The following is a 20,664-nucleotide window of genomic DNA, read 5'->3' as shown; positions in this document are numbered from 1 at the left end:
GGTTTTGGCATTGCAAATATTTTTATTCATATTTTTTGTATTTAATGAAATATTAAAACTTTTATTCTGATTGCACCACATAATATTTAATATATTTATTTTTAGTGATAAAAGCAACTTTGATGTGATGAAATCTTAAATTTCAAAACAACATGGAATGGAGGGAACATATTACAAGATTGCAGTTGGTAATGTATGATTTAACATCTAAAGAGATTTTGCGTGTTCAAAAAATATTTTAATGATTATATAAGGTGATAATCAATTTTTTTTACACAATCCAGCAATTCAATTTATTATTGATATGAATTTTAAGACTGCTATTGTAAAAGTGGACAAACTTATCATGTTTCTCTTTATATTTGACAGTCTTTTATTAAGATATTTTTAATTAATTTAAAGTTTTGTTGTCAGTAAATGATAAATGTTATACATTACTAATTGTCTTCCAAAATAACCGGAATTCTATTAGTTACATGAATTATAAATTGACTTCTCAGTTTTCAGTGGAATATCAATTATTGAGAGAGTAATGATACTTTAGTAAAATTGGTTCAGTAAATGAAGTATTTAATGGTTCTTTTAATGTACATCTATAAGGAAAAAAACTACAAACTATGATCATTAAGGCATTAATTAGATTAAAGTAATTAAGCAAAGAGAATAAATTATGAATGGAGTATATTTTTAACATTATAAAATTAATTTCTGATTTAGTGGAAGAATGAAAATACATGACTGAATAATTATTAAAATTATAAACAGTGGATTGAATTATTACTTAGTAGTGTAAAAATATGAAAGATGGCATTATTAAGATTAGAGAAAAGCATAAACCTAAAAGGAAGAAGGTGAAAAGTAGAAGTTGAGGGATATAATAAGCACCACAAAAACAATAGCAAGAACGAAAGGCGATAAGAAGTAGCACATGAGAATCTCTTGAATCGCAGAGTATGATTGGCCACAAACATTCTCCTTTTGAAATGTATCTGAATTCATTCACCCATAATTTACCTGTATGAATTGCCACAAGAAGGCCTCAATTCTTATTCAGTAATTAATATTTATAATATAAAAAATTAGAAAGAAAAAAAGAATTGATGAGAAAGGATAAATGCAGTGGGAAAGCCAAGCGTGTGGCAGCAGAGTGATCAGTGAAGACAGACAGAGCCACACACTCACTCAGAAAGAAATGAGGACAAATGGCAGCACTGCCAACTGCACACAACAAAGAGAGGACTACCTACACATGCATACATAAAATTACATGGGGAATGAAAATATATATATATTTTTTATTTTTTATTTCCATTCTCATGATAATTGAAGGGATGAATTCAAAGTTTTGTTGGTCCCACTCCACACCCAAATCATGCCCATGCATGTAATGTATTTCTCTTTATAATAAAATAATAGTATGAGTAAATGAATAACACACACGTTCACTCACTCACTCACTCACTGTCAATTTTTTATGCTTTGACAAGTCAGGTGCACGAGCACTTGCAGCATCTAATCATATGCATTTCGGTAAGGATCCCTGTTCTCTCTTATCGATCCATATTTCTTTTTAAATATTACATAAACGTATAATAATTCGCCATGATGTAGAAATAAGAAATAGTAGGATCCCTGTTCTTTCTTATCAATCCATATTTTTTCTTTTCTTTTTAAATATTAGAATTAAATATGATTTTGTCCCTCAATTTTCAGTAAAAATTATAATTAGTTTCTTTTTAAAATTTTGATTTAATTTAGTCCTCAAATGTTAGAACTGTATGAATTTAGTCTTTTTAACCAATTTTGTTAAGTTAATTTGACGTTTTAAATGTGCTTCATAATAGTTTCTTAATTAACATTAAAGCGAAAATGTGTCAAACCGAGTAAATAACTCAAATGTTATCATGAAATATGTTTGAAATGTTAAATAAACTTAACAAAGTTTAGTTGAAATGACTAAATCTACGTAATTTTAAAGTTAAGAGACTAAATTAGACAAAAATTTCAAAGAGAGACTAATTCCAATTTTCATTAAAAGTTGAGGAACTAAAAACATATTTAACCATAAATGTTACATAACCTTATAATAATTCACCATGATATAGAAATAGTATTTACTTTTAATCATGTAGTAGTATTATGTAATCTTATGTTTTTATATTTACAAATATATATATATATATATATATATATATATATATATATCAAATATTTTGGTTTTCTTTATATAAACAAATAGCATTAATTTATGTACCAAAAATAGCATGTAATTAGGTGAAGAACAAAGATTCATCTTAAGATTATATACACAACAATAATAAGTATAATAAGAATATGAATAATAATGTATATAAATTTTTACATCAATTAATACATGTAATCAATAGTGATTATTTACAATATACGGATTAAATACATAGATAATGGAATATTTATTAATTTTAATTATACAAACTTTATAAACTAATTCTATTTATAAAAAAATTTATATTAATAGTTGAATAGATTAAATTTATTTACAATAAAATTATTGAAAGCATCTTGTTGTGATTCATCTTCTCACTATGTTCAGATGTTAAATGCAAGAGGCTACTTGTAGGGTGCTCAAGTTCCTTATGTGCTTTGTTATCAAGACTTTGTTATTGATCATGAAATTTTGATGACCTTTTATGTGAAATATATTCGGCAGAATATTTAACAATATAATTTAATAAAATTTACTTTTTCAAGGGATAATGACTTTAGGTTTAGTAGAGATATTTATAGAAAAGGAGTTCAAAATTTATTTTATATATTAAGCATCTAGATTAGAATATTAAGTAATTTTTTATTTTTAAAAATTACAAAATTTTTCTAAATTATTTTCTTAAGTCATCTTTGATTTCTTTTTAAGATTTTAAAGTTTTTTTTAATCCTATAATGCCTTTAAGAAGGTGATAAAGGACCACTAATAATATTAGACTCTAGAGTAACTTAATTTATACTATGTAATATATTTTCTAGTGTTTTATGAGTTAATCACTAGTGCAGGAAGGCCTTTTGGCAGCGGTTACTTTTCATATTCTGCACCGATTCCCGGACCGAGGCATATTGGGGCGAGGCCAAAGGAGGATAGCCTTTGGCCTCGTTCGCAACCCGAGGCCATAGAGACCCTCTTCTTCCTCGGTTCCCATCTACCTGAGGCCATATGTCACCTTTTTGCCTCGGTTCTGGTATGAACTGAGGCCTAATCCTCTATCTCATAATTAGGGTTTCCTTGTTCTACAGTTTAGGGTTGTCGTCGCCGCAAGGGGCTGCAATGTCAGGAGGGTTTCGCGTTGGAGATGTGCGCTGCGGTTTCTCGTTTAAGCGCGACGATGATGGTTACTGCGTTTTGGCTTGATTCGCGGTGGTTTAACGTTTCGATCTGCTTCATGAGTTTTGTGGTGCGCGATTTAGGTTCAAAGTGCAGGTGGCTTCTTTTTGCTCCAATGGTTGCGATTTGCTTCGCATCTTCGTGTGCCTGGTGGCAACGTGATGGAGACGTGAAGACGTGGGTGGACGCAGATGCTGGCAGCGTTGAGGGTGGTGGACGGCGGCAGGGGACTTGTGCGGTGGTCTCGCGTGGTGGTGGACGGATGCGAGACGAGACGTCGGTAGGGGGCTCGCGTGGTGGTCTCGCGTGGTGGGCTCGCCGGAAGTCGCGGAGAGAAGAGGAGACAGCGACTGGCCGGGATTTGCAGAGAGAAATGCAGGAGCAGCTGACGCGCGCGATAGGAAGAAAAGGGTTCTGTTTTTGAGCCCTAATTAAACCATATGGCCTCGGTTCAATTTAGAACCGAGGCATATAACACCTATTTGGCCCCGGTTGCCTAAAACCCGAGGCATATAACACCTTTGGCACCGGCTTTTCCCCAACCGAAGCCTATAGGTCCCAACGTCAATGGCATTTTTGAAATTTCTGGCAACCTTTTTGGCTTCGAGCCTCCTTAACCGAGGCCTATAACAGCTTTTGGCACTGGTTTTTTTTGAACCGAGACCTATAACTACGTTTGACACCGGTTTTTGTGTGAACCGAGGCCTATAAGTTGCCTTTAATTTCAAAATTGCCACCGCACCGTTATATGCTTCGGTTCCTCGCCAACCAAGGCCTATAAGACGTGGTAAAAATGCAATTCTGCACTAGTAAATGGTGATCCAATAATATACCATATTATATTAATCTCTTTTCATTAATTTGATGTAATCTTAAAAGTTCTTAAATTATTCAATGAATAGATTACTAAGTCACATCTTATATATAAAATATTTAATTGTAATATATATCTGAAATTTTAAGGTAGTGAATTTGTTTATATAGTTAATGGCGAAACTTTTATGTGATAAAGGAGTTATAACCCCAACATTTTTTTATATCTTATGTAATTTTAAATATATTTTTTTAAATTTTAATATTTTAAATATCATTTAATATTTTAAAATTTTGTTTATATCTATATCTATATTTAAATGAACTTTTTTTATTAATAATCATTTTATTAATATTATCTTTTAAGTGATTATTTGTTCAATTTAACCATTTTCTGGATTTGATTATTTTTTTAAACTTAATCATTATTGATGAAAATTAATTATATTAAAATCATAAAAAATATTTGTATTTAATTTAATAATGATAATCATAACAATAATTATAATTTTATTATCATAAAAAAATTCAATACAATGTTTTTACTAGTTTTAAAAAATGTTGGAATTACACTTTTTGTTCATATTTTCGTTCAAAAATATCAAACTGGTCCTGCAATTTTTTTTTAATCTGAATTTGGTCATGAATTTTGAAAAAAAAATGATGTAATTAATTTGGTTCTTTTTCGTTAAATATTTTGAATCAGATCAAGGTTTTTTCATCAAAATTAAATATGGTTTGTTTTGTTGGTTTAATTGACATAATTCTAATGTTAATTTTGATGAATTTTTTTTGCTATGCTTTAAGAAATTTAACAAAATGATCTAATTACATTAATTTTTAAAAAATGGGACCAAATTGAGACTAAAAAACTACAGAACTAACTTGATATTTTTGAATAAAAAAAAAACGAACCAAAGGAGTAATTCAACCAACATTTTGGCTCCCCCAAAATTTTGGTTGAAAATCTGCGGCTTTATATAGTTCAATATGTTTTTAGTTTGTAAACTTGGACACAAATACTTTGATACTTTTTTTGTCTCAAACTTTAAAAGTGAATTGATATAATCCTTTAAATCTAACAATTTTTTTATGTAATAACTAACATTCTAAAAATGAAATGTATCAAATGGTATAAACACATCAAACACTAGTCTAAAACTTTTTTTGACACGTCAAAAATTTTCCAAACGATTAAGTTAAAAAGTCTATTATATATATATATATATATATATATATATATATATATATATATATATATTATTTTTTAAGTTGAAAGATTAAATTGTATTAAAGTTTGAGATAAAAATAAATTTTAATTTTGTGTCAAAGTTTCTAAAAAGGTATTTAACACTATTTCTTATTACATACTATTTATAGGTGACTCATAATTTCATATTTTTATTTTATTTTATTTTTAATTAAAATTACTTTTACCACAATTCTAATATAAAAAAGTGAAATTGTACTTACAAGTACAACTTTGATGAAAAAAGAAGAAGTTATATTTGAAAATGTAGTTTTAGTTCAACTAAAAATAACAACAAAGTTATGCATTGGAACAAATTTGATAACGAAAAATATCATATTTCTAAATACAACATAGGAATAAAATTTCCCACTTATGAAAAAATTACATAAATATAAGATTTCTCCATAAACATTCCAATCACACTTCTCGCTATGATCGTAAGGTCCTATTCTTTTTATAACTCTTTAATAAAAAGGTTGTCCCAAATCTGATGGGCCAAAGAACTGGTCCAAAGGATATAGCTTCTCCGAAATTGCCCTAACATTTTCACTCTCACTCTTTCACAGATCCAACTGTCACCTCTCTTTTCCCTCTCACAGAAAGTTATGCTAGGGTTTAGGTTTCTGCCATCTTTAAGCTAGCTCAAAGCCAATTTCTACTCCATGTAAGTATTGTTGCTAGCCCATACTAGTCTCCATTGTTCCTTTTCGCATTTTCCAGTAAGGGTTTCCAAGTAACCCATCTCGTGTTTTTGCTTCTTTATCCTTTCAGCTCCTTCGTTCGTTCCTTGAGCTGCTGTGTTCTCCACGCTTGGCTGCCAAAGCCCCTTTTAATCCCTTTCCAGGTAAGGGAAGCTAGAACCCCTTTTAACGCCTTTTCGCTCTTGTGCTGTTAACTTATGGTTGATATGATGTTCTGGATGTTTGGTTGGTTCTAGCTTGTGGTTTTGGTTTGGTTTGAGTGGTTGTCGCAGGGAAACAGCGGCGAGGTCTGATAATCTCGCCCAAGCGAGTCCACCTCGCCTAGGCGAGATGAGCAGAGGTTCGCCCAAACTTTTTGCGCGAAGGGTCGCTCAGGCGACCCGCTCAGGTTTTGAGCAAGCGAACGCCTCGCTCAGGCGAGGGAAGTCTCGCCTAAGCGAGAATGCGCGAAGGGCCCCTGTTTTGTGTGTCGAGCTCTCGCCTAGGCGAAGGGAGCTCGCCTGAGCGAGAGTCGTTCTCGCCTAGGCGAGGCCTTTCAGCCTGAGCGACGAGTTGGGCGAGACTGCATGTTGGTTTGGCAATTTCTCTATTCTTGAACGTATGACTTACATTAAATATGTTTATTTTATGATGGTATGAGGGAAAGGATTATGCATGTGTGGGAGGGTGTATGAGTTATGAGTGGTGAACTTGAATGACTCTTGGCATGTGATGAATATGAAATGATTGGTTATGAAAATGGCACGATGATGAGGGAAATTTATATAACTGTATATAAGTATGGATTTTGAGGAACTGGCATGGGTTTGGTCTGGAACACGAAAGGAATTGGCTATAAAGGTTGATACTTTATATATATGTTGTATGAGAAATGTTAGTTGGCTGTTTGGATATTCTTGGTCCGTGTCAATGCGTAATTCCTTGGGATCTCTAGGTGAGATCTCCAGGGTCGCGCTTCAGTGGTCGGGACGTAATTCCATGGCCCCTGTTAGTGGGTGTCCATGGTGGTGCCCCATCTATATGGTCTGGTAAGGATTCAAGGTAAAGTTGCATCCTGACACTCTAAGGAGTCAGTTAGTCTCACTTAGTGGGTGTCCGCTCTAAGTGAGACTAACTGACTCCTGTGGTGAGAGTAGCAGGAGGCCCGAAATTCTTTAAGGGTTAACCTTGTGGTGAAGGAAAATTGATTCATTATAACACTTGTAACACATAGCTCGAGGGTGAGCAGAGGTATCCACCACAAGTGCGAGCATCCGCTGAATCCGACCAGGCTATATGTATCCGGATGAGTCGAGTCGAGTCTTAGTGTATTGATTGAAGAGTCATAACATGCTTGGATGATGTATGTATATTGGATGGTGAAAGTATATTTGATTGTATGATAAAAACATTGTTGGCTCTAGCTTACCCTTTTCTTGTTGGTTGCTTTGTATGTTGTGTTTCTATCTTTGCGATGATCATCAATTTATTGATAGGAGCAGATGCGAGGGATAATCGTGGTCATCAGGGGAGAGACGACTCTGCAACTTAGTTTTCTTGGGATATATTTAGGGCTACGGCCTATGTACTCGTCAGTCTTTACATTTCTTTATGGTTCCAGCAGACTGTTTATCATGTTCCTTTATTTTTGTTGGCACTGTGGTGTGCCTTGGTTGTAAGGCTTTATGTTCAAACTCTAGGACTGCGCTCCTATATTATAATTAATTATGTAACGTTTTCTTTTAATTACGCTCATTAATTAATTGGGACGTTACAATGACATCTTATGCTAAGCTCCATTCCGGGTAATTTTAATTGTAAGTTTTCAAAGAAATTAGAATCAGTTTCGAAGTTTTAAAATTTTTAGTTTGAAGGTTTTTTTGGGTTTTGGCTTTTAGAAATTAGAAATACTATAATAAAAAATATTGAAGAAAAAATAACCGTAAACAAAAAAATCTCTGAAGACTATTAACAAATTCCCGAGTTAGTGATTTTGCAAAAATATAAAAGAAAAATTGCAACTCATCTAATAGCGTAAACCCTTTCAATTCCAGAAAATGTAAAGAGAGACAGAGGAAGAGAAAGTCAAAGCTACATAACAAAGACAATAAGAAAGGTCAGAAAACATAGAGCCACAAAGGAGGAATAGATGTAACCCAAGTTCAGAGGTATAGAGGGTCATGCCTAAAAAGTATACACTTCTTATCACTTAAAACTCAAAATAAACTAAAAAAATTAAACTGTAATATATTTAATAAACGATATTCATATCTCTAAATAAAATGCTATCGAAATTAAAACATTTAAATTTCAAAATATAAACATGAAATGTTCTATAAACAAATGAACACAAATAAAAAGGTGTTATTAAAATATAAGAGATAATAATATTATTTATTTAAAATACAGTAAAGATAAACGTCTGATCAAGAGAATATAACTATTATTTTCTTAAAATTATGAAGAAAATATTGTTTATTTTAAAAATAGTGGACGCAGTTGTTATTTAATATAATATAAAAGAAGATAAATGCAAAATATTAAAATAATTTCCAAACTCTTTTTAAAATACTTTAACTCTTGTTTTCCAAAAAACAGATTTTTGTTTTAAAATTGAAATTTGCATAAAAAAAAATAACTCACAACAATCATCATAAGTTATAGTTTAATTTGTTCAGCGTGTGTGAATATAATTGATATATATTCATTTGAGTAATTATATTATTTATTCAGTTAATTTAGATAATCTAGATAATCCAAATAAGATCATATTAAATATCATTATGAACTTTGACATCTCAACTCTGATTAGATTCTAAAATTCATTAATTATTTGTTATGACATGAAAAATTATTCAAAAATAAATAAATAAATAAATACAAAGCAAAGGATCACACCAAACTCAAGATAAAAATTAAATTTCACAAAACATAGACAGATTATATTTATTATGAAAAAAATCTAAATAAAAACATTAAAATAAAACATCAAACCACTTATAATATTTTTTATGAATGAAAACTAAATTAATTAAATAAATCTGCAAAATAATTTCCTTCACAAATAACATGAGAAACTTTGAATTAGAACATGATTACAAAAATGCAAACATCACATCATCTCCTTCTAAGACTTCAATCAAATAATCATTTATAAATTCAATATATTTAACTTCCACTTATATTAATGAGTGTATTTTTAACTTCCAAGTATATTAACGAGCGCATTTTCTATTTAAAATAATAATAATAATAATAATAATAATAATAGAAAGATTATAAAATAAAATTATTTTTGGATAAAAATTAAAATAAACAGCATTATTTTTTGGTGTATTATATAAAAATATTTAAAAGTTAAAAGAAAAATGACATTAAGTGTTAAGTTTATAGAGTATATTTTTTTAGCTAAAATAAATATATTAAATAAAGATAATTAGATTCTCCCTATGCATAAAGTAATATATAGGGAAAAAAAGGAAAAATAAGACAGTAATACAATTCCTCCACTCTTACAAGTTTCGGAATATCAATGAAAGTGTTACTTTTCTATTTCTTTTCTTTAAGATTCCATTGTCCTTTCTTTAACGGGTTTGCATGTATATAAACCTAGATTCATCATGTCAAATTTTATGAAATTGAGTGGTTGTTATATTTGTTTGTTAGCTTTAGTTTTCTAAAAATAGTTTATAGAATTCTTTGAGTTAAATTTATTCTATCCTTTACTGTAGGAATGAAATTGGATGACAAAAGATTTATGCAGGAATGTGGGACAATATTGCGGCAGGGTAAGCAATGGTAGACAACCACTAGAAAGATGTCTTTATGTCCATTTGGTCAATATAACATCATATTGGTAGCATAATTCCATATGACTTTATAACCTCTAGATTAATATGAAGTTGCAAAGTCTGAAAAATTATTCTATTACTAGATATGCCTATCATTCTATAGAATTTGTGCAATTATAGATTGTGGTAATATTAAACTAAGTATTTGTGAATTATTTTATTTCATATAATTAAGTTAAATCTTTCTCTACATAAAGTGAGGTAATTTGAGAAATCTTTTAATTTGAAAGCTATAATGTGAAATTTAGTTCGATGCGTTGGGAATATGTTATAGTATGTTGAGTTGATGAAATTCTTACATATCAACCATCAATATTAGTTAAATTGGTAAAATATTAGATTATAACTTATTTTATTATATATAAATTTTGGAAATTCACATAATCATGATTAATCAATAATATATAACTGATATATAAAGGATACAAATATCATCTTACAAGCTAGTTTTATAAAATTGTGTATGTCAACAAAATTCACAACACTTACTGCTTTTAAAATATTGAGGTAATAAAAATGTGAATGTGCAAATTATATCGATTCATAAAATAAACTTGTTATAATTTTAGAGATAAAAAATTTTACTCCTTTAAGATATTTACTAATTCAAGGTTGTTGTTTGAACAACATTTATACAATATTGGCTTATTTGATATATGTAAAAAAAAGAAAAAGTTGAATTTGACTTATTTGAGTATTCTTTCTAATTTTTCTTTTATATCTTGTTCAAGAAATACAATATTGCCGAAACATGACTTTCATCCTTATATGAGAAGTTTTACCTTCACGTGGAAGTTCCTTTTTCAAACCAATCATATAATTTTCTCACCTAAATAATGTCACTCAAGTTTCTCCAAAATTTTAGTCATAGTTTTATCGTTCAATGAATTCTTCGTCATTTGAATGAGAATAAAGTCATAACAGTTTTCTTGTCTCTTTGAAAATACCACTTAAATGAAAAATTCTCACTTCAAGCAAGATTTCTTATGACATTTACTTTTCACTTTTCAATATTACTTTGTATAATATAATTATCTATTAAAATAGTCTTGATATTCTATATATTGAATCCTTGACTTTTTATTGGATTTGAATGAGATTCTAAATAAAATATGATTGATTAAGATGATTATTTTGTACTATATGATATGGAAAATTAGTAATTACTATGAAACTACTCCGATCATAATTTATAATGTGAATTGACAAGATAAAAGTTATATCACCTAAGTATATGTGTGAGAAATAATATTTTTTATGCGGAATTAATATGATGAAAATAGGACTACGAGGTAAATCAAATAAATATGAAATTTTGTTTAGTCTCTAGGTTCATAACTTAATATATAGGTAGATATATTACCGTAATTTGTTTTTATTCCAATATCCAGAGTATCCACAGTAACGTCCATGGTTTGATTTTATTTTTTTTAATGGTACTATAACAGTGATATAAAAATAACAATATAAATGCAATTTACCTTTTAGGGTATTAAAAATAGTGCAACTATGAGTACATTTTTGTATTAAAGACAGAACTTTTAAAACACGTACATTTATTATTTTATGGATTGCATATTTATCTTCGGTTATTGCAATTGTATGAATATAAAGTTGAGCGTAAACTATTGCAAACATTTTTATATGCAATTAATTTAGATAAAAAAAAACGAATATGAGTTATGTCTTCAGAATTTAATTAAATTGGATTTTAATTATCTTAATTGAGAAGTCCATCTTAAATGTGTAGTTCTAATCTTTTAAATTTTAATTAGTATTTAAATATCACAATTTTAATCAATGAAAAAAATATAAATAATGTTGAAAAAAGTTTCATAAAAATAAAAAATAAGGTCAATTTTTGAATTTAAACACTGTTAGTAGATTAAAAATTAAAAAAAAAGTAATGATTTCCCACTTTGAATAACCCAAAGGGCTGAATTGGAATTGTATTTCAGATATAAAAATTACATTTATGAAATTAAGAATGTAATTTATATAATCTGTAACATTGATTAATGAAAGATGTTGAAGGCCTAGGCATTTGTCTGAAAATAAGAATTAGAATAAAAAATTGAAATGAAGAAGCACGCTTTAAGGTACGGGCAGAGAGAGTGTGTGTTAGTAAATATCACGTGGGGGTGGAAGAGGTTGGTGAGGTGGCAGAGCTAATCTAGAAGTAAGAGTAGGGATGAAGGAAGGAGCGTGTGGTGAAGGGTGATGGGAGTGGGACCATGGTAAGGAGCGTGGAAGCAGGAGCATGTGATGATTTCCCAAAGGGTGAGAGAGAGGAATAAAGGTGTACGTTAGAACGGGACGGGGTTGATGGAGAGAGATGGAGAGGTGGGATTGTCTGTATCCGTATGAAGTCGCCCTCATGGGGTCACTCTCCCAGTTTAACAGCCTGTTCCACTTCCTCTCCACATGCACCATCTTCCACCTTTTTTTATTTATTTAATTTCCAACCCCTCCTCTTTCCAAATTTAATTCACTCATTAACTTTACGTAAATACTAAATCATCCTCATATTATTCATATTATCCACCATGAGGCTGTGGCGGTATTTATTATATCTTTCGTAATTCTTTGAAATATTGTTATCCCTTTGTTATTACGGTGTAGACAAAACAATGTGAGTGCATGAGATATCTTACGGTGAAAGTGATTCAAAAAGTGTTAGGAAGACACGAGCAATGCCACGTGTAACACGCCTGATATGTATTTATTCGGCGAGAAAAAGGTTGATGAAACATGAAACAGAAGATATTATATTGTATAGAGTTGGTGGAGGTGAAAAACATATCTTAAAACATGACAGTGAGGGTTGAAATTCATGGTTCAAAGAATAAGAAAATAAAAGTAGAAGATGAAGAGTAAATTTAGGATTTGTATTGTATAATGTGGAAGATTATGATTAATAAAGGCGAAAGAGTTGTGGTGTTGGGCTCCAACACTTTTGTGTGACAAGAGTGGACCAACCTCATCCCTCTTTTCTTTCTTCTTTCTTCCTTTTTCACTTCTCTCTGCTTTCAATCTCTTTTCTTTCCAAAATTATCAAACCTAATTTTCCTTTTCACCACTTCTCAACGTTTCATCTCATAAATATCTTTCGTCAATACACTATTATTTTGAGAACATGTAAGTGAACCTTACTTAAAATAACATTCAATGGAAAACTTCATAGTGGTAAAAATTTAGAAGGATCGTGCCACGTTTTGGGCCCCAAGAGATGAACCAAATAAAACAAACACAACTTACCTAAATTTGAAATGAAATGAAGATTACCATTCTAATTCTTTCTTTCTATACGGCAGCTGAATGGGTCAATTAATTTAGTTTTTTTACTGCGCTTTCTTGAAGAAACAACTTCAAAGTTCAAATAGATGTAAACAATGTTTTTTGGGTACACTTTACGTTAGTTTTACTTTGAAACAAATATTAAATATATTTATAATCGGAGAAATACAATGTTAATAAAACGTGATTTAAACTCACGCATAAAAAAATTAATATTGTTTCCGATTCAAATCTTAAGATAATAAGTTACCTTGAAGATTATCATTCCAATTTTCATATTGTATGCTGGAGTTGAATGGACCAACTACAGTTTAACTTTTTTACTATGCTTTCCTAAAGCAGCAATTTCAAAGGTTTAAACGAGCGTAAACAATGTTTTTTATTAATTGAGAAATTCAATTCACACATAAGACGTCTAATCCATCCAAAATTTTAAAACAATAAATTTATAGATTTTTCTCTTTGTACCATGGTCATCTTTTTTTTCTTTACTAAAAGTGAGAATTAGACTCACACTAATAAACAAATTATATTATATTTTTTCTCATATTTTGAATTAGTTTAGATATATTTATTGTGATTTGACTTATTAACTTCAAGTTGTAACTTAATCATTATAACAATTATATTATTTTTTATTAAAATTGATACTTAAAAATTAAAATTCTCTAATAATTTTTTTTTCAAATTTTTAATCTAATTAACCCAATACAATATAACACGTTGATAAGTGGTAGATTGAATTTAACATAAAAATTCTAGTGGGTTGAATAATAGATTTTCCTAAAATCTTACCCAACCCATTTCGCTTAATAAATTCTAAAATATTTTTTATACATATTTAAAACTGTTAGATTAATATTTAAAATGATACATACAAACAAAGTAAGTATTGCGTACAATGTTAAAAGGTTTTATATTTAGAAACATTGTTTATATTTTGTTTTTCTTATATATCAATAATGATGGTTTTTAATTATATAAAGGGGTAAATTACGAATTTTTAAACTTTTATTCCCCGTGTTTGTACCGTTGAGTGTTTTGAATATTGCAATAGTGTATTTTTTTGAAATATTTTTTTAGTCTTTTAATTCTTATAAAAAATTTAATTAGATCAATTAGTTTTATTTAGTTTAATTTAAGCTTCTGATTTTATAATTGATTTTTATTTGATTTTTATTAGATTAAATGTTAAATCTTTATTAAAATTAATATATCAATTTACTTCACCTAAAGAATCTAAACATTCAAATTAATTTTATTTTATAAATAAAGTAATTTAATGTGTAAATTATAAAAAAATTTCAATGTTAATTTAACAAAAATTATCTAAGTGAATCATTTTTAAATAATTAAAAGATTAAAATGAATCAAATAAAAATAAAGGATTTAATTGTATATTTCGTGAAAATTAAAAGACTAAAATAAGATTTTAATTTAAATAATATTTTAATAATTTGTCAAAAGAAATTCTAGAATAGTAAGCTAAAAGTTTTAGTTTAATCGTGGATCAAATCAAGGTTTGTCTACAACTCATGATGCTCTTACTTTATTTCTTTACAATGTTAAATTATAGAAAACCTTTTTCAGCGAATTATGTAGATTGTCAATAAGAATAATAATAAATAATTCACTGATTAAATTTTAAAAAACAGTGTACAGCTTTTTTATGAGCCAGCTCACAAATTTCATAGGAATTAATCATCGAGACCTAGATATTTTATTTTCGGCCCAATATTAGAAAACTGGGCTTAGCCCAAAGAGGACCTTGATGTGTATTTGCCCATTCTTAAGTGATAGAAAAAAAAGGGAAAAAAGGGAACATGATTTTATATTTAAGGTCGTTAAGATAATAATGATTTTTTTATCTGCTTAATTAAATGAAAAATTATATTAGTTATTTTATTTGATGAAATAATATGTGAATTGAGTTATCTCGAATAATATTTATGTCGAATCATAAACAAATAAGGTTTGAATAATAAAATTTTATTTCTCTTTTGTTTTGAGTGAAAAATTTGGTTGGCACTCAAGATAATATGGAAGTTTACAGCTTGTAAGAAAAAAATACGAATTGTAACATATACTAATCTGATTCCGAAGACTTTTAGAAAATAATCAATAGAATTTTTTCATTAGAAGTTTACATTGAATACAAATTTTTATTATAAATGTTTTGTTTTCATAACGTGTAAAAGCATTAACTAAGTTTTATAGTACTTTTTCTTTAAAGATTTTTCTAAAATATATAATTTATAAATGTGTTTCAAGAATTTTGCCATCTGGCATATACTAAAATGTCAATTTAGGGCACTAGTTAACTCACTTTATATTTGCATATTCTTTTTATTTTGTTTTATTTACATTTTCGGAATATAATTAATGACCAGTTCATTTTCAATTGATGAAATTTAATTTGTTTCTATAACAAAATTTTGTTATACTTTTGTTTGTCTTACTATTATTGTCTGCAAAAAATCATCAGGCTATTTAATTAAATAATAATATGCTAATTTATATTCTTTAAAATCCATAAGATACACCCAACTAAGATGAGTTGATGTTAAAATTTATGAACCATTATTTAACTAGAAAAAAAAATGGTAGTATTGGTATAATATATTTAATATAAGTTCTACTAAATACTTGTTTCTTTTTAAAGAATAAAAAAGGTTGTGATACACATCATTCCTTTTTTGTCTTTTGTTTAGTCACTTATAATATACATTTTGTATGAATTTTGAGACTATAGTATATGTCCTTTTACTTTTTTATAAAAAGAAAAACTTGTTTGTCTTCTTTTAAATCATTTTCTCATTTTTGTTGTTACCCATTGTACAAACACAGCCTTAACCACTATATTCCACAATCCACTAAGGCTTCAAAATGTAAAGCAATTCCATGTATATCTTCAGGAGGGACAAGTATAGCTTCACCTTTGGGTAAGGTAGAGAATCAAATTCCTTGACAACTTACCAATATAATATTAAAACAATACATGTCGTATTTTTATTATACTATTTTATTTCGTTCACTTGAAATTAACTACTATAATAATTTTTCTATTTTAGATATTAATGAATATTTTAATTTTAAAATTATTATATATTTATTTATATGATTTATTTTATATTATTTCAAAAAAAAAAAAACTACTATAAAAAATTTGCTTCCCCTAAACTTAATTGTGATGGGGTGGAATTATTCTGTTATGATATAGGTAGGATTGTTTATTTTATGCTATTATAAATGAAAAAGAGAAAATTTTGGAAATGATGGAGTCAAAGGGGAGAGAAGAAGACTTGAATAAGAGTTTTTTTTTTTTTTTTTTTTTGTACATAGTAATAGTTGCAACCTATATTCCTTAATCGTGAAACATGTTTAGTATGATGTTAGAATATATAGGAAGAGATAAAATTCTTGTAGTACAGTAATACATTTATTGCTCTAATTTAAAATAGGTTTGTTGTGTAACCGTGATTGGAGTGTGTATGTGAAGCATTCAGAGCAATAAATTGATTCTCATATTCTATCACATGATTGGGTGGGAGAAAGTAGACATCACCCCTTACACAAAAGCACTTTTCTTTTTAGAGAATTTACTTAGTCTTGATCATGCCTATGATTTTCATATTGTAACCCACTTGGTTAAAAGCTATACTGTTAGTCAGGGTACAATTCTTTTTATTTAAAAATGTAATAGTTTAAGCTTTATAATTCAGTTGTAACTCAATTCACTTGACTTTCGTCATGGGATAATTGATGTCACGGGATAATTGTCATACTAGGAAGTCTACTTGGATTGTGACTTGGCCAACTTGGCCTCCGGTACAAGACCATTGTGCAACCCGCAACAGAAAATAAGTAATGAAAGTCGAAATATAAGTGTACTATACTAGACAGTTAGGACTGGCATGGTTAACTACCCGGTCCCAACCGCCAACTTATAGTCCTAGCATAAAAGGAATATTAACTAACTATATAAAAAGATCATGCATACATAACGGCCAAGGCAGCATACGAGCAAATGTCGTCTACTCTCAACAATAATGGTTAAACTCCTAGAATCAAATCACAAGTCTGGTACTGGACCTTAGTCAGGCCCACACAAGCCCATAAGAGACCCAGTAAGTCCAATGAAGGCCCAATCCATAAATAAGGTAAACTGTGATTAATGCTCTATAAATACAGGTGGATCCCAGCAATTAAAGGTACATAATTCATTAATTTCGTAATCTGTTATTTGACTTTTGAAAGTTTCTGTTGTCTTGATGGTCAGAGTCTTTTTCGCAGATAAACCCAACAACGTTCAATCCGCCTACAAGAAGAAACACCCAAACCGAAGAGTAAAAAAGTAGCCATATAAAAAAGTCGAGGTTGAGTAAGATTTGATTTGTGTTCCCTTATTATTATTTCCGTAGGAACAATAAGTCTTCTTTTCATTACGAAATTATTTTGAAAGATTGATATTATTTTTATGGTGTACTTCTATATATCAACCTAGATACTTATTTATCATAGTTTAAAAATGTTTTAAAAACATGTAAGAATGTGAAAATTAGCTATGGCAATAAAATGACCCTTGGGTGGACTGCTTAATCAAAAAGTAGCAAAGACCATAACTTTAGCTTGTGATTTACCTGAATGCCATTTTACGATGATAACATGTTGCTATCTATTTTGTTCCTTAAAATGTTCTTAATCTAATCAGGAAACACAAATGTTCTTACTTCTTAATCACTAATTACTGTAATATATTATTATTGCTTCAAATGTTTCTGATTACTCGTATGCATATAATTAAAATTTTCTTCACGCGGTTTGTGGGATCAAAAAGAGCACTCCCACCAAACCCCGCGTAACTTCTTTTGCACTTTCGAAATCTTTTATACTTTTTATATCTTTTGTAGGATGAATATCTTTAATAAGATGGTGAAATTCTTTTATATTTCTACACTTAAACAATAAGGAAAGTATTTACTATTATAATTATATATTTAAATTTAATATCCCCATTCAATTTATTTGGAGGTATCAGTTTTTAGTCTTAAAATTGGTTAGGTCACTTTAATTATAACTTTTATAGTTATTTTAATCCTTATATTATGTAAAAAAATGTTAATAGTTAATGCATTTTATAAAAGTAAGAAATCAAACCGAGGTATTTTATAAAACCAATACTAAATATATATTTTTAAAATATTCATTAATGATAATTTTACACTATCATAGTTTTGACCTAGATAACGTGTGGGGTAACTTGTAAGATATAGTTAGACCTAGATAGTCATCTAATCACATATTATAACTTTTAAGATAGTAAAGTACCGAAGAATCTAATCACATATTATAACTTTTAAGATAATCATTATAAATGTCAGCTAACTTATTATTAGTACGTGACGGAAATGAGTGTAAAAACTATTTTACGTGATTGATACTTATTTTTTATTGTAACTTTTTTTTGACGCAATTGTATTAAAACTTAACAATTTTCTATTTATAATTAAAGGGTGTTACTAAAGTGTGCTCCTTAATATCAATACATTTGCATTTGTAAGGTTTTAGTGTAAAGAAGTGATAAAAATGTGAAATAAAATATACCAATTAAAAAAAAAGGGATGAATTTTCAATATTTTTATAACTATTTATACGATTTTATTAGTTTATATAAACTGTATAGAAGAGACAGTTACACTTGAGTCACTAAATGGAGTGTTTATATTGTTTCCCCAAACAAACAAAAACCTCAGAAACAGACGAAGTTTCTTGTAATCTTTGGTTCATAGGTTGTTCTCAAAAGTAAACTTGCTGAGTTCCTCCTCTTCGTGGTTCTCTTCTTCCTTATCCTTTACCCTAGATCACATCCAACAAAAACATGGATCTATCTACACTGTTACTGGCCCTGCTTTTCGTTGCAGGGCTCATAAATGTCTTCTTCCACGTACCCACCAACAAGATTACCACGTGTCTTCAAATTTTCCTCCCCAACAGTGCTTGCAAAACCAAAACCACCCTCGCTCCTTCACCGACGGCCAAGGCGGAGCACGGTTCCTCCGGGAAGAAGAAAGAGCTGGAAAGGGTGTTTTCCACCTTCGACAAAAACGGTGACGGGTTCGTGACGAAGCAGGAGCTGAGGGAATCCCTGAGGAACATCGGAATCTTGATGACAGACAGAGAGGTGGACGATATTGTTGTGAAGTACGATTCCAACGGTGATGGGTTGATCGATTTTGAGGAGTTTTGCTTGTTGACAAGTGAGTGTATGGGAGGGAAAAAGGAAGAAGAAGAAGAAGATGAAGAAGAAGAAGAAGAAGAGATTAATCTAAAGGAAGCTTTTGATGTGTTTGACAAGGACAATGATGGGGTTATTTCGGTGGAGGAACTAGCTTTGGTGCTTACATCGTTGGGGTTAAAGGAAGGGAACAAGAGTGAAGAGTGCAGAGAGATGATTAAGAAGGTTGACATGGATGGAGATGGTATGGTGAATTTCAAGGAGTTCAAGAGAATGATGATGAAGGGAGGAAAACTTACTCTGTTTAACGCATAGTTCAAGGTTCTCTTTTTTCTTCAATTCACACCACCCATCATTAACTGCAACAAACAAAACACTTTCAAATTTGTCTCTCTATATGTGGTGGCCACACATACACCACTTCGTAGAGATACATGAAATGAAAATTTATTCTGATTAGGAATATTGTAGGTTCTTAGTTAATTTTCCATGTTTCTGTAATTTTAATGGCTTTATACGTTTTTTTTTTTCGTTAATCTGTTCTGTGGGGATTTATAACTATTCAGGCTTTTGTAGCTTTGTTCTCTTTCCTCCATGAAATTGGGAAAAGTAAAATATTGATGAATAGATATTGATTCTGGTGCCTCACATGCTGCATAGGACCAAACATATACGATGTTAATTATGAAGGTTAATTTATTTCCACGAGGAAGGTTATTTTAAGCAAAAGCCAGTGTTGTTGAATGTGAAGTCCAATAAGAAAATTTTCATTTTGTTTTTTGTTTTTTGTTTTCTGTTCAAGAGCCTGAACGATGCATGTGATCTTTTCCAATGTCATACTTTCTAATTATCTTAACCAAATGTAGAAATTCTTAATTGAATCTAGTAGTAGATAAGACTAAGTACACTACACTGAAGGATGTATATCTTTCCGTTTAAACAATAGAAACTTAGTTGAATTTAATTAAACGGAAAAAAAAATATGATGACAGTAGAAAATTTTATGTAAATTTAGAATTTGTCTCTATATAATTTTAATATATTTTGATCTCAAAATTTTAAAATTTAATGAATATAATTTCTTTTTATTTAATAATGTTAATTTTTTAAAATATTTAATGGTGTTTTAATTGACTTTTGAATTAAAATAAATCAAATAGATAAACAAGTTAAATGTTAAT

General features: G+C 29.2%; 1 protein-coding gene across 1 annotated transcript; it reads left to right on the top strand.

The window, feature by feature from the left end:
• Positions 1–18,939: 18,939 nt before the first annotated feature.
• LOC114176198 (calmodulin-like protein 7) lies at positions 18,940–20,131 on the top strand. Its single transcript, XM_028061154.1, has one exon. The coding sequence runs from the start codon at positions 19,127–19,129 to the stop codon at positions 19,796–19,798; it is 672 nt and encodes a 223-aa protein (XP_027916955.1). The 5' UTR covers positions 18,940–19,126; the 3' UTR covers positions 19,799–20,131.
• The last annotated feature ends 533 nt before the right edge of the window (positions 20,132–20,664 follow it).

This window comes from Vigna unguiculata, chromosome 3, assembly GCF_004118075.2.
Source record: "Vigna unguiculata cultivar IT97K-499-35 chromosome 3, ASM411807v1, whole genome shotgun sequence".
Lineage (NCBI taxonomy): Eukaryota > Viridiplantae > Streptophyta > Magnoliopsida > Fabales > Fabaceae > Vigna > Vigna unguiculata.
Note: the sequence above shows the minus strand (reverse complement) of the source record. Positions and strands in the feature narration are given on the sequence as shown.

Coding starts and splice junctions, on each gene's coding strand:
- LOC114176198 (XM_028061154.1), top strand. CDS start 19,127: ATGGATCTATCTACACTGTTACTGGCCCTGCTTTTCGTTGCAGGGCTC.